General features: G+C 36.1%; 1 protein-coding gene across 2 annotated transcripts in view; it reads right to left on the reverse strand.

Annotated features, from left to right (window-relative positions):
- LOC149775539 (uncharacterized) overlaps positions 1 to 15,934 on the reverse strand; it is a 39,508-nt gene extending 23,574 nt beyond the window's left edge. Inside the window, exon 1 of one of the 2 annotated variants that reach the window (XM_089943236.1) lies at positions 15,564 to 15,934. In XM_089943236.1, coding sequence (XP_089799362.1) covers positions 15,564 to 15,698 — 135 coding nt within the window. In that variant the 5' untranslated portion in view covers positions 15,699 to 15,934. The remainder of the gene's footprint in view (positions 1 to 15,563) is intronic. The other variant, XM_089943235.1, reaches the window with a different exon arrangement.
- Positions 15,935 to 16,628: the final 694 nt, after the last annotated feature.

Here is a 16,628-nt window from a genome sequence, read left to right on the forward strand (position 1 = left end):
CTATATCAGAGACTGGAATGATGTCATTCGAACTCTCTCCAGACCGTTAACAATGTATACACATGTCAACAGTAATCTAAGTGAGTTTCTGGCTCAACCCTTTATTTGTACTAGGACGACCTTACCATTGCCCCCCCCCCCCGTTAGTCTAAACAGATACGAAAATAATGTTGTTGATTCAACAGCGTCGATTTCATAGTCGATTACCTAACTCGATGACCTATCAAGGAAATCATCATCGTCGTCAAACAAAATAGGGTAGATCCAGAAACTCCCCTTAAACATGTCTACTGCGAATTGCTTTTTAAATATTTTAACACAAACATTTACTATATCTATTTTTTATAGTCACACAAAATTTATTTTAATAGCCAATCTAAACAATTCACCTTGCTAAAGTCAACATCAGACATTTTATATCCTAACGAGAATGTATTAAAGCCACCAGAACAATATCGATTATCATCAAAATGACACAGACCAGATTTTATGAAAACATCAGTCTCAATTTTATGACGCTTTGCCATCATCTCAACACAACCAGAAAATCCGTCTAGCGAAGCCTTATAAATATCGAATCATATCACCTTACCGACTACATTTCTTTTGATTCCTTTGGCTTGTTTTTCTAAACTTTGTTATCATATACTTTTAAACAGTATAATTTACCCCCGTAAACCGATAGACTAGGCGATAGGAACAAAATTTGTCTCACCCTTAAACTTTCATACAACATTTTGTTATTGTCACAGTGAAATCCGCTACTTCTTGGATAATCTGAAAGATCTAATAATTCTAGGCTATCGTAAAACTCTTAATAAATATCATCAAATTCTATTTTGTACATTTGTGAGTCAGTGTCTATAAATAACTGCTCTGCATCAGGCCACTCAACCTTAACAAAATCAGAGTGGAACCAGTACATTAGCGCCTTGATATATCAAGTACAGCCATACCGACTCAAATGCTCAGTCAAATTATCAAACTTACCGTAGCCTTTCACAAGCTCGTCCAGCGACGCTGCTATAAACTGCAGACTATCAATAAATCTTATCTTGCCTAGTGTCACAGGCATGTACTTTTCAGTGTTATAAGGAATCCGTTTTATTTTATCGCTGTTGTTAATTTTCAGACGGTATATTATATCCTTATTGCCGAATGCTTCAACTTTAATATGAGAGTCTCTGAAATTGTGAAAGGCAACAGGAACAAAATCTGGTGCGGTGTATTTTAAATTATATCTGTAATGTGCTGGACCGCGATACTTTATAGTTATTTCACAATGATCTTTTACTCGATCTTCATCAAGCGACCATTCACAAATGTGACATATTTTTGATGCAGCAAAATCAGCTCCTTGTTTTATTGTCAGCGGTTTGATTGCTGCTGTCTTAACGAGTAACTTGAGGAAAAAATCAATCTCGTTGAGAAGATTTTTCAGAAGCCAAACAGCAGGATCCGCTCCACGATAAATCTTTACTGATTCTGATAAACGTTTATCAGCAGCACAGACAACTTTATATGCAGATTAACAAGGAATGTGTTATTTAATTTTTCTTGTTGAAGATTTATCAGGGTTATTTTCTGCTCCTAGCACTGGAAGTAAAATAGACTCGAAATCTGCGTAAATTATAAAAGGCACTATCATCTTGTGTCTGGATTTATAAATTGTAATATCTTTTCATCTTCGCCAGGCATAGATATTCGCTGTACGTCAGAAAAATGCCAGAGCTGTACACGAGATGTCCTGAAATATATTATCGGATAACGACAGCAAATCTGTCCCACTGAAAATTCGACAAGATCTTGACGTGATAGAAAAATCGGATAATTCCTGGTGGTGCTGTTGGGATTCTTGTGTCAGCGCAGCTTGCATTCCGGAAGAGATCTTTAGCTTAAAAATCTTAACATAAAATTTTACTATTATTTTCAGACCCTTGGGCCCTTCAGGCTTGGATTTAATTGTTGGCAGAAGTAGATGATATAAATTAGCAGAGTAATTCACTAGTAAAAGTTGATTATCAAATTTGCAGCTATTATCAAACCCAGCAAATGCTGTTGCAATTTTTTTAGACGGATAGCTTTATGTCGAGAATAAATTTTTCTTTGCTATATCACTCAATTTCAACATCACTATATCTGCTGTTTTACATTATTCTATTAGTATGATATGAAAATGTCAAATAGAGAAACAAAAGTGTTATCAGATGAGCCAAATTATGCTTAATGGACTCATACCAAATGTTAGTGACCAGGAGATATTCTACGTTCACCAGAAGTACAACTGCTATGCTGGAAATATGCTGTAAGTAGTGATTAATATTAAAACTAAAGCTTCGTTTGGGAGAAGAACTGCAGCGGATTACAAGACAAAAGTGGAAGGTGTTGATGATACCGAGTATACTTAAATGTTCTTACACGAATTTATTTATACGTTGTATGTGATGACATTCCAGAGGGGATTCGAGTTTATCATGTGAATGATTGTGTAAATCACAATACTATCACCAATTTATCTTTGCAGGACAAACTTCAACCACATCCGTTTATAATTTGTACAAAGCTTCTGACGGATATTATCAGTAATATTAATACAAGAACTGTTCTTGGAAGCAAAATTAATAGTGGATTTGTACTGGTAACAGTACGAGGAACACAAACCCAAAAAGTTTTGTATCTGTCACATTGTCACGTTTGCCTGCCCGCGATTACGTAAGTCAGGAACAATGGAATGGGTTAGCGCAATGAGTTTGTCGACCCTGCACTGTTACGGCGATTTTGTTAAAAGCTTTGTTCTAAGAACAAAGGACCCTCGATGCTATTGTAAATCTCTCCGCTTGACAGATGGCCTGAGGCTCATCTGTTAAACTACACCGACTGGGGGTAGAATTGATATCCAATCAGAACTGAGGAAGGGTGGAGCCATCAATTCGAATCAGAACTTAACAGTCATTTGAACTTATAACAAATTAATGATGTGTAAGCCATCGTACTGGTAAAGCAGAATATACTCACTCCGAGGGAGCCACTCGTGATTTGGCGGGAAAACTCTTAGTACATTCTAAGGACAGAAAGCTTCGTAAACGAAGCTTTTGGGGACAGAGTAGTGAAGTCCCGATCTCAGAGAGACAGGATATAAATAGGCGGAGAACGCCGGAAGGAGAAATAGAGAATAGAATTAGGCGGGGAGCAAGCCTCGTTGAAGGAAAGAGAGAAAGAAAAGGAGGAGGAGAAAGGAAGACAAAAGGGAAGGAGGACAGGAAGAATCGGAGAACGCCGGAAGGAGGAGAGCAGTTGGCGTAGTAAACTCAGATGAGTAGAAATCAAGTACAGGGGAAAGCCATCTCACACTAAAATCACGTGATGAAATAGGTTGTCACATGGTCGAAAGGAAGTAGATTGGTTGAGAACTTAATATCGTTTAATTTGTATTATGTATTAAATTGTTATTCTTTTGGATTTCACCCTTGTGTTCTTAATAATTTAATTGTCGGTATTGCTGACTGGGGGCTCGGAGCTTTACCTCTCTCTATCACTAATTTCACTTCCTACAAAAACGAGCCAGGGTGGGAATTCCTCTGTAATTCAAAAATAAATATTGGGAGCATCCCACCCCAACGACTAACAGGGAGTCACATAGAACTTCACACACATCGTCTTGTTTATGAGGTATTGCATGGGCCTAACCTAAGTGGTTTAGTCATCGACCACAAGAACATAAATAAAACCGATAATATACTCGAGAACCTTGATCTTGTCACTTTGAAAGAAAACGGTAGGCGAGGTAATGCTGGAAATGCTGGCAACTTTACAGTTATAGCAAATAACTCTATCATAGGTGAAGAAATATACTTTTCATCAACCTCAGCAGCAGCAAAACATTTTGATATTTGTTCAGCATCAGTAAAATATGTTGATGATGGTATTACAAAATCTGACTTCTCAAAAACAACGTGGGGATAGAATCTTCTTTCAATACGAATCACCTGCTGTTTAAAATATGTGTGCGACGTCGCTGCATGTCAGACAAAAATCAATATTTTTTTTGTTCAAGTTTCCTTATTGTATTCGACTAAAATCTTGACGCATCGACCTCGGCATTGCTGAGCAAGATAAAAAAAATCCCGTTCAACTATAATGTTGCTGTCGCCGCGTATCACCATATTATCTTAATTATCAGCACAAAAGAGTGTTTTGCATTCCACTACTAGCAGTTTACTTACAGAGCAATTTTCAGAGTGTTTCTGAAGGCTTCCTTGTCAAACAACAGTGAACCCACTTCATAACAGTATCCCTGTAATATCGAACAAATATTGTTTTGTATTTCTCAAGTTCTGATTCCTCCGAATATGTCGGTAACACGCTAAATGCCGAGTAAGGATAAAGATAAAATTTACATATTTTTGTTCTTTTTTTTTCACTGCTCATAAATAGCTTCATAACGTCGAATAACATGTTCAAATTTAAGATTGTAGCTCTGACGATGCGTCTTAGTTCGGCCGGCATTTTATTACAGTAGTCAGATAGAAGTCTTATGCATAAGATATGTCTCAAACAACTCTGTTGTTCGCTACAACATTGTCACATCTTTACTCCATAGTGATAGTGTAGAGTGGAAGCACTCTAAGTGTGAACTATATCAGGATTCTGAGAATCTAAAAACTGCTAGCAGTCAAGCTGTACCGCATCAGGATTCGAAGAATCAGAGTGCAAAGCACTCCGGGTTCGATCTAGAAACGTATCTATTTCCTGTCATCGAGGATAAATGTGCTGATGAAAGAGGTATAATACCTCAAGACGAGCTAGTTCTGTAGCAGCAAAATCACGGTACAATGTAAAATATCACCTCGCTAAAAAGTTTAAAATATTTAATTTTACTATCTCTGAGCATCAGATATTCTGGGAGATGTTAAGGCCGTTTATGAATCGTGGACAGCTAGAAGTTAATGGACATAAAAAAAAGTTTGATTTTATGCTTGTTAAGATATGAACCTAACGGGAGAGTGCGAGCAATCTACACGTACAACAACACGAAGACAACGTTTGATATCATTATGCAGTCCAGTGAAATGTAAGTCTGTCCTTTTGAAATATGAAAAGATTTATAGCGATTGGATCAAAGATTTCTGATTTCATTAGGTGGTATCCAACTATTAAAACTATCACTATAACCTCTCGATTTAACCAAACTTTGCTTATCTTCTCTTGCTATTACTCGCTCGATGACGAATATATCCTGGTCCATCTTTTGTAGTTCCTATTCGAAGAAACTTCCAATAACTTCTTCTCCGGGAGTATCATCAAGGGCTAGATATTTCAGCTTACACGTAACAGGTAATGTTGTTAAAATTTTATCTACAAGAAATACTTCCTCGGACCAGTTTGGAGTAACTCCTTTTTCGAATGTTTTCTTCACTAAAGAAATATCAACAACTTTAAACTTGTGTCTTCAGTACATATTCTCATTCACCAGTATTGGATTTTTAACTGCTTCGTTGGGCGACATACCAAGTGGTTTATGTTTAGTGTTATTGTAATCCGATAGAATCTTTGGCAGATCAATAACATACCTGGTAATGTTTTCAGCAGTGAGTTGCTTATAGATCTTTTCTTTTAAAGTGCGATTAAATCTCTCGACAGTGACACTTTTGCCTTCTTTTCCAGTGATATACTTGATGATAGTTTTCTGCATTAGAAACACCTCGAATGGCTTATTAAAAAGATCCGCTCCATGATCAGTTTGGTGTTCTTTCCGTGTTGATTATAATACCATGCATCGCGTCAGTTATAGTTCTTCCTGTTTATCTGCGCATGTAAACTAAACGCGTATTTGCTAAAAACATAAACTACGTTCATCTGGTATATTTTGCTGTCGTTGTATTTTAGCACCATTCGATGTATCGGCAAGATCTATCGCCCAAATGTCATTAACTGCATTTCGTCGAAAAAACATTTTTGTTTGGTTTGTGAAGTTCATAGCCGAGAGTGCTTTGCATTCCGCCATCTCCGAGCGATGGCTGAGGCGCACGTGCTTTACCAAGCCGGGGCCTTCCAAGCCCGAGTTTAGAGTTTGTTCCAATAATACCTTGAAATAGTATGAGATCAATTCGCTCTTTCAACATGTGAAACATGCCGCCTTTCGGTTGCATATCTTGAAGTTCATCAAGCATAATACGATTCCAGCCAGTTTTATTGTTTTCGTTGTCATGGTAATGTATGTCATGACGCACTGCGATTTAATCGACCTGATTAGACGGTTATTCACAATGAAATGGATTGTCATTTTCATCAAGTTGTTTATCGAACAGATTCCAAGGACCGGTATATCCGTGACGTGGCAATGTAAATCCCTTGCTTAGTCGCGGTAATTTGCCAATTAACTCGTGAATATCTAAGCCGGCTCCGATTACAGCCCGGTGATTACAACATTTAGAGGAAGTAATTATTTTATCCTTTTCTATGCACAGATAGTAGTCAGCTTTACATCTGCATGAAGTGCTTTGCGTTTTTATTATAAATTAATCATCGACTAAAATAACATCAGGTATTCTTTGCGTTCCTCCAGGTAATGAGTCACGTTTAAGAAACAGACTCTTTTTCCTGCAACAGGCAGCACATATACTTCTCATCATTAATCTGTTAAGTTTAGTTGTTTCGTTTGTGTTTTCTGTTTTACGTCTGCGCTTGAGGCAATGCGTAGTCATTTTTATATTTGCTTGTTAGATAAAATTACAATTTTGTAATTTTTCAAGCTTGGTTTAGATGCAAACTCAACTAAATTTCATAGAACCACCCAGTCCTCTAGTGGACTGCTTCGGCTGCATAGCTACCTCACTCTGCGTTTGCGTTTCGGATGCTTGCATCCAAGACATTTGTTTGATAAACAGAACACAATAATATCCACAAACAACTCGCTGAAGTTGATTAGAAGAGTACTTTTTGGATGATAGCACGTACTGTTTGATAACATCACTCGTAGGTAGGCCAAACGAATCAAAATAATTGCTGTTGTAAAGTGCTACCCAATTTGTACCAGATCCATCATTGAATATTTGAATATATTTTATACAGCTTGCTTCAGCTGTTGACAGAGAGCGAAACTCTGCGGGTTGTGATTGGACCGCTAGTAGTCTGAGTTCATCTTTTGAAAATACTCCTCGAAATCCGTTGATATCTCCGTTTATTCGTCACTTCAATATTGAAGCAGCTTGCGCTGCAGTCAAACTTACGATAAATGGCTTGCGCTGTCGCATTTTATTGATTTGCAATTTTTATAAGTATCTGTCAGATTAAAGGTTTTACAGTCCAAACACTTGTCTATTCCACATCTGATCATGCTATTTCGATCTCGTGCAAGGTTATCAAAAATAAAACGAAATTATAATTTCCCTAAGCAGCAGGGGGCTCTGACGCTTGCACCCCGCCAGTTGCTTCACGAATAAGCTCAGCAAATGTATCTTTAAATACACCTCCGCACTGCTCTCGTGCTAAAGTTTGTACGGCAAAGTTGTCGAGTCCAGCGAACAATACAAAACAACTTGTATTTCGCCTGATAAATCAATCGACGTTATAAAAATCCGGTGCCATATAGACGGCACTACATTTTCTAATTCACGACAATGAAACATAAGATTGTACCTTATCCATCTCGCTGTTGCTGATCGAGATGTCATCAAAGGCAATTATTTTATGGTCATCCAAATCTAGCTCGGCAACTAGAATTGGATCTTCAGGTTGTTTTGTGATAAATATATCATCATCAATGCGTAGTTCATTTTTTTTATTTATTATTATTTTCTTTTTAGTTTTTTGTTATACTCACTAAGCAGCACATATTTATCCAGCTGTGGATTTATAGTGTAAATATAAAATCGATCGTAGCTGAAGAGGTCGTTAAGTAAGATTCATCAGCAGGTTAGTTTTGAAGATCCAGTTCGTCCTACTATCAGATAATGGCAATCGAGTAAGACATGGTTGTGTTGTTGTATGATTAGCCAATCCGTGTCAAAGTTAATTATGTTCATTCTATACTAGGTTGTAATAAATTGTATCGCACAGTAAGGATAAGAATGAGCCATTACACAAAATATAGTATGTTAATCACAAACTCAACAAAATATAAAACTGCAGCAACTACAATTACCGCTGCTAGCGCAGATTTAACAATTCACATTTTTTTTAAATCTGGAGATACAATGACCGGTAACTTAAGTATGTCGGATCAGCGAGTGCCCTACCTTAAAGCAACATATCCACCTATCAACGCAGATAATACACAAGCTGTAAGTTTTACCCAACTTAAAACAATCGATAACAGCAAGTTATCGCTGAGAGATGGAAAAATGACTTAAATATCGATATGAATGGAAAAAATAATAAATCTTGAAACCGAATACCCTAAGGCTAATATAAAAAACAAACAAGCAATACGTTATGCGCAGCTTAACATGGTCGCTAATAACAAGTTGTCATTAACTGGTGGAACGATGGCTGGAAATAAAAATAGTAATGATTTTGTAACAAATGTAAAGTTTGTCGAAGACTAGTTTGCAATAAAATCCGGTGATACGTTACATATTGGCGTTAATAAAATAACAACAACTTCTAACGCAACTGCAGCATCGAATCTCACAAATAAACAATAAGCAAACGTTGAAATAAGTGCAGCATCAGCAAATACAATTACTGCTACGGATGGCGCTTATCTTAACAAAATAAGGATGCACAACTATAGGTGCGATCGATATGGTTGTCAATAAATTAATTTCTATGCATGTACCTGTTGTTGCGTTTGATCTCGTGAATTAACAGTATGTAGATAGTGTTGTTGCCCAATAGCTTGCGATTGGTAGTAGTACAAAACGAGCTAAAAGTAGTGTTGGTCACACTAAATATCTCACAGACGCTATAAATATTCGTTGGGATTTTACTGCATCTGCGTCAAGTTATTATTTGGGATATAACCCAAATTATGCGTTTGCATTTAACAGACCTATATCTGTCGGGTCAGAGTGGACCACATGCAGAGAAATAAGTGGGGTTTTGGATCAAAATACAGTGTCCAGCGACTGTAGCAATATAGAACTTTCAACTACGAGGTCGACTAAATGCTAATGTTGGAAGAATTTATGACCGGCAATTAGAAGGTTCGAATGATAAGACAACAAGGACAGAATTATATTTTGCATTGTGTGTTTTTATTAGTATTTTTCAGCAAGATAAACTTGATTCTGAAGTAACCACAAACAAGTGCTCGTGTTTCCGGATTTATGTTTTAGGAGCTGAAAACCCTTACCCAGGTTTGACGATGATATTTCAAATATATATATTTAAGATTTAATGAAATTGTAATATATGTATATTGATCCTCCATCGATCAGAGTCGCAAAAGATTTTTATAATTTTGTACTAAACCCGAAAACAGAGATCGAAATAGCTGATGTTGATTGGCTAGAGACAGAAAGTGTTGAGGAAGCAAAAGCAGTAAATATAATTGCTCGAATGAAAAAAATCAACTTTAAATTCACCCGGTTTAAATGAAAACAGTGACGACTTTGCCAGATTTGCAGGAAATGATAGGCCCTCAACTGAAATACGCGATCAGAGACTTTGATATAATTAGCAAATACTGTCCTGTAAGTGACTGTGAGGAACGGCGATTACAAATTGAAAGGTTGTTGATAAATATGTTGATTGAGCTAAATAAAGAAAATCTTTTGAAGACGGGCAAATCTAACCTTGTAAAAACAAAATTTCATTGTGTTAAGAAACCAGAGCAAGAGTGACTAAAGAAGATTCGCGATGAGCTTGACAAACTAGCTGAAACAAAGAATCAAAAGTTTCTAAAAATCGCAATCTCAGAGAAACATTTGCTAAACGTCGAATCTTCCATCTGATAGGCATGGACTATTCTGATGAAAAGACGTTGTAGGAAATGGTAGACAAAAGTGCTGATACTAACCTGATAGCAACAGTATATCTAGTTCTAGTAGACTCTCTCACAGGCGATAAAAATGTATAACGTATATGACAGTAATGTTGCACTAAACGCAGTATCCGATACTGAGCATAGGATTGAGTTCATATGATGACGTTGAACGAGACATATTTTATCAGGAGCTTGACGATATTACAACTGTAGAACTACTTTTGATGAAGATTATAAAGCGCTTCACAGATCTAAAAAAAAGTGCGTTGAAACACTATAAAAGAGAAGCTGGAGAGTTACTGACAGATCCAAAATACATAAACATCAAACAGCTGATTGCTGAATACCTAAATCTACCTGTCAACGATATAAATATAGAATAAGCAGATATTCGCGGTCTTTTAAGTTTTGCAACAGCATATACAATTCGCAGGCAATATCTTGTACTTAAAAGCTTTAAACTGGGACAGTTATGTTATGTATTAAGTTATATCGATGAAACAGAATATATTTATCGAGTCAATGATATTACTGTAATACCAACAAATTTTGATCCTCCATTTTCATCCTCAGATCCTAAAGTTTAACAGATATCAGTTATAATGATATCTCATCTGAAGTGTAGAAGTACAGAGATTTGTTCTGCTGATCCTGTTAATATTAAATTTAGTGCTACCTTAATTGAAATAATTACTCAAACAGTTTCATAATGACAAAAAGAGAAATTATTGATTTCAATCATATCTCATAAGGTCTCTCAGACAACGACAGGAACGAGCTGATGAACTACTATAAATATTGTTTTTAAATTTACTGCGTCAGACGTTGCAGAAAATATTACAGTAAAATAATAAGCGTGCTAAACTACATTCCTATGGTATTCACAACAATTGGGATCGCATCAGCGGGATGAATAGAAAATCGATTACGCCTGATAGTGTCTGGGGCATTGTTGTATTGTCAGCAAAAATCAAAAAGATCGAGCCAAAATCCGAGAACAAAAATACTTCTTGTAAAATAGCAATAGCGACACATAACAAAATTCTTAATCAACTTCGAGCTTACCTAAGAGGTGAGAAGTTTGTTATGTTAGATCTGATACAGGAGCGACGTGTCAAAGACGATTTGCTTGCTAACATGATACCAAAACAGAGCTGTGAAATATGAAAACAATACTCATTAAATTTTGTGTAAAAATAGGTATGGTGAAATTTTGTATGAAATATGAAAAATATTGGAAAATATTACAGTAGAGGATGCATAGTTAAAGATGAAAAGAATCCTTTTCCGAGGTAAGCAAATGACGAATATGCTTGACAATGGAAAGTACAGCATGTGTTTCAAAAGCAGAAATAAGATAAAGTTGTGTCTGGTTCGCACAGAATATTCAAAATATATTAGCAAAATTGATTTGATCACGGACTCACTTTCTGATGCAGCTGATAATCCTTAAAATCCGATATCACAAGACAAAAACACAAAGATCACAGTCGATGAGAAGTAATAAAATGTTCTGTCGATAAGTCAATAGTCTCGCATGGAAATTTTATTTAAATGTTAGAACCTGATTCTCTCATCAGTGGTAACATTAATTTGTACTTGTTTTGCTATGATGATGAGAGTTATGTAATAGCAAAAGCTGAGACTTTGAAAATATCTCCACAAGTGGCTGTGCAAACGTTTCTGTAAAATATAAAATAAAAATTGCAGTAGTCTTGTATGAGAGGAGTTTCTGGATCAGATCAAGTTTTGTTCAACGATAATGATGATTTCCAAGACAGGCTTTTTTAATCAAACGGGAACTTCTTTAGCAACACGGTCGGCATATTTGCATGCACTAGTCTATGTTTTCTAGCAAAAATATGATGTAGTTCACCTTCTTTGAAAATCACAATAATTCCCTAAATTTTGGATTTACATCTATCACATGTATAAAAGACTTCCTTCTATTTATTTGTTCAATTTGTCTTAGAACTGTTACAACTAGCATTACGATTCCACGGTATTAAAATAAGTAATAGAAAAGAGCGAACACCAGCAAATTTGGTGCGACCGAACCAAAAGTTATTTACCTAGCATACAAAGTGAAAATTTTAAAAAAGAACTTAAAGCAACGCGAATTAAATTCAAAAATAGTTATATCACCTGTCCTAATAAATAAAGTTTTAATTAAATTTCAGTGGTGTTCGAAATAAGATCCAACGCTGAAGGTGTTGATATGCCTGTTGTAACCTGAGACATGGTCATGTGACAACAGCCATTTGATGAATCACAATAATAAAATCCAAGATGTTGTGGTTTGAATTCACTATAGTTCCAGTTAATGTCTCTATCAAAGAATACAACTAAATGGAATTTTTCCATTCTACAACATGCTGTTACGAAAATCAAATTATAGAATGTGGGAAACAGCAGGCAGACTATGTATTTTTATGGAGGAATTCAAATAATCATGAACCAGAGCTAAGAAATGTTTACTTCTGATAAAATGATTATAATATTAAACCTCTAAACTCCTATAATAAAAAAAAATATTAGCTATGTATTATTTGTTTACCAAATTAAGAATTACTAGTGCAATTAGCAAGGCTCACAGTTATCTTAATTTCGACAGGGTCAAGAAGAAAATACGATCATGAAGAAAAGCTACCATATAAATTAAATATACATAACATTAGACATTGCAAATATTGGACGCTGACGACACGGTTGTTACTGAAACAGACAATTCTAAAAACGAAAAATGGACAGCGAGCAGTCTGGCTGCTGGTTTATATCGGGAGCTTCCATTGTTGAAACTCTATTAATTCGACAGTGTTAGGAACCGCTTGGCAACAGTCAGGTTTGAAATTATAAATCAGTGAATGAAATGACAAAGTTTTGTGCATATTTGATATCCTTTATGCTTTTTGTTTTTAAAGTCGGGCGGGGAGTACAAACAAAAGGGAGGGTGTGCGACAATCTACAGATTAACGTAATGTTATAAGGTGTTAAAAATAAAGACGAAGAAAGCTACGACCAGGGCCGACAGGAGGGGGAAGGGGGGCAACCTGGGATATAATTCCCTGGGTCCGGGCCCGTAAGTGTGCCCGGGCCGAACAACACTTTTTAATTTTATAAAAGAAAAATTGTGTTTGACAAAGAACTAGGAGAAGCTCGGGTGTTTCTTACCCCAGCGCCCGTGATCGCTCTCTACGGCCCTGGCGACAACGACGCGGATGCAAACTTATCATGTTTCTCGACGTGCAGGCGATAACAAAATAACAACGACGGTTACAATAAACCTACGTTGATGATGAAAAAAGCTACAATGGCATCAATAATTATGATCATTCTAACTGCGACAAAAACGATGACGACGATTATAATGATGACGTTGATGTTTATCACTATTACATTTAGCCAAAACATAAAGGGGCTGGGATGGAAAGTATAACATGAGTCTAAAAGTTGTGACCTCCATGGTCAATGGTTTATGTCTGAGGCACACAAAAAATGCCTTTATGTAATAAAATTCCACCCACGGTTGTTTCGACGAAGGGGAAAAGTAAGTAAGACCACTGAATGCAATATATTGTCACTGGAACCATGCTCTCTCTCATATAATGTAAGAATGTAGGCGTGAGTACAGAAATCATTTTACGTTTATTGCTAGACAGATGTAGGGGCGACCGTTTTTACATATATTCAATTCAATACATGTCTATTTGTTTAGAGAGGTCTCTAAAACAATTAGAAACCTCTACAATTTAAATGTAGACTCTATATAACATGTATAGACCTCTCTAAGTCAATTAGTGTCCTCAATACATTATTTTGTTTCATTTGTAGACCTCTTTAACCGAACTGCACACATTTTTAATTAAATTTAGACCTCTCTAATTCAGGTTATAGCTTCTTACAAGTCTCAATTCCACAATATTGTCCAACAATAGTTTCTCCCCCACTCACATTCGGTCCTACTCAACACTGCAAAGATACGCAAATTCACGGCAGAGATACGCAACTAGAGGGCAATGACATGCAAAGACGGCACATATACAATTTAAACTGACAATAGTGGAACATATTTGATGTTGATACAAAATTTATAACAATAAAAATATACGAATTTAATATTTTCACATGCGAAAGTTACTTCTACTTTCCATTTTTCTCACTGACCAAGAAATATATATGTGTACCATTCTACAGATATTAAATTAATGTACGCATCGACAGAAGAAACAAGACACGTAAAGACAGAGAAAAGAGGGTATAGAAACGTTATCTAATTATTACTGGATCAAACATTACTGTTGATACAGAATTTACATAAATAAATATATTACAAATAGAAAAGTTTGCTTTGTCGTTGTTCATCATGCTTGATTTTAATATACACATTCAATCCAATTAACGTAGTAGCACTACAAGGCAAGGACAAAGACTTTTTTTAGTTTTTTTAACTTACTGGAAAATGTTTATTGTTGATATAAAATACTGGAAATATTTAATGTTGATATAATATTTACGGTATAAGGTAGTGAAGTGCTACTGTAATTGGATCAACACGTGTCAACGCGTGTGACATTTACAAGTAGCGCAGAACAAACGAGCTGCTAATAACTCGGTTAACACAGCAGGGCAGTATAACGGCAGTCTAAAATCGTTGACTATACAATATTTAACTTTTGTTATCTGTGATTAGGATTTTGCCCCTTTTCTTATAGTGTATTCTCGATTGTGCTTTTATACAACGTTTAAATACTGAGCAACACAATTTCTACAGTTCAAACTTCTCGGTAATGAACCAATACATGAAAAACTTAATTATCCAATTAATTGTATACAGGTTTTCACACATCATGATAGCGTTAGTTTAATATAAATTGAATAAAGGGGCGTGGCTGTCAAATTATATCTGTTAACCAATCAATTAAATACTTAGATAATAATTGCAATCAAACATTTATTAATTTGTGTTCTATATTAACCGACTCTTCACAGTCACGTTCTGCATACTTTCAAAGTAATATTTGTCAGTCCTTTAATTGTTTCGTGATTGTATTCTCTATCGTAGTCCGAGTTTCCTTTCACCCTTTCCACCTAATTTTTGATATATCTCTATCGTTATCTGGACTATATATTTTCGTTTTCTTGTGGTGCAGCCAGCTTGGTTCGTAGCGTACACCTAGTACGCATAAGTGTACTCTCAAATAAAGTTCAGCGAGAAGTGACAATTTTGTTAATGTTAGGTTTGAGAGCCTGGAAACACTATTTACAGACCTCTCCAAATTAATAACAGAGGTTTATAACTGAATTAGAGAGGTGTATAATTCATTTAAAGATGACTACAGTTCATTTATGGATTTGCTGAACTAATGCCAAATTAGAGGGATATCTAATTCTCTGCAACTGAATATTTACCAAAAAAAGCCTCTTATTCATTTGTAGATGTCTGCCATTCAATTAGATAGGTCTGTGAGTCAATTTATAAACATCAATAATTATTAACTCAGGTCTATAATTGAATTAGAGAGGTCTATAATTGATATATAAACCTCTAAAACTAATTTGTATTAAAGACCTATCTAAATAATTAGAAAGGTTGTATTTAATTCTTCATAAGTGAAAAACGGCAACCATACAGTACCTTGGCATTCTCGGGATTTCTGCTGCAAGCGAAAATAGTTTTAGGTCCCGTTTCCATTGCAACCAGCTGTCGGACAGTTTCCAACCCTATTCCTCTGTTTGCTCCCGTTATTAGTAAAGAACCTGCTCGCGACATTTTATCAGGTCGGTTAGCCTCTACCAAATACTGGCTTGTCAATCTGATTCGAATGAGATCTCCACAGTTATACGTGAAGATGACACTACGGTCTCTAAGTCACGTGCTGTTGTCAATTGACATAGCCAATGAAATGCAGATTTCACATATCTAACAATGAATTAACTTGTTCAACACACATCCTTGCTTTATTTACCTACGGCTCCATCTCCCAAACAACAAGATCTAAAACTTTACCTGATTGGCTGATAAAAAAATATTCGCACTGATAGGGGCACTAGTGGTTGCTGGTTTGTCGGTTAGTCTTTATCCAGTAAATAGTGTGAAGACAGCTAAACAGATAATGTCATAAACTAGAACAGCCATGTATTAAACGCATGAACAACCTGTAGACGGTGTAGAGAAGATTGTTTTATATTTTGCATTCGGACGTATATGCTTTTTGCGTGCTGCTCTTTTAAGGATCTAGATTTAAAAGAAGAAAGAAAAGAAAAAACACCTTAATCTGTAGATTATGATTTCAGTCAAACTCCATCTAATACGATCAATATGAATTGCATCTTTGAAAAACACGAGAAACATGTGGTGGATATCTTGTATGTTAAATATCTTTCAAGTTAACCCATCATGTTTGCAAAGATTTGTTGTGGGGTTTAACACCATTTTTCAGCACACGATAGGCTATACATGGCGGCCAGTATTAATGGTGGAGGAAGAACCCGGGAAAACACCGGGAAGAACCACCGACCCACGAGAAGCTACCGGCAAGCTTTCTCACATACCCACATTGGCCGAATCCTAGACTCGAACCCACGCAGACAGAGGTGAGATGGCAGTGATCCGTAACGGAGAGCGCTTTAGACCACTCGGCCACTCGGGGCCCCGCAAAGATTTGTAACCAGCAACTGAAACTTACAGACCAAACCCCTT

Source organism: Sinohyriopsis cumingii, chromosome 19 (genome assembly GCF_028554795.1).
Source record: "Sinohyriopsis cumingii isolate HCF-2022 chromosome 19, ASM2855479v2, whole genome shotgun sequence".
NCBI lineage: Eukaryota > Metazoa > Mollusca > Bivalvia > Unionida > Unionidae > Sinohyriopsis > Sinohyriopsis cumingii.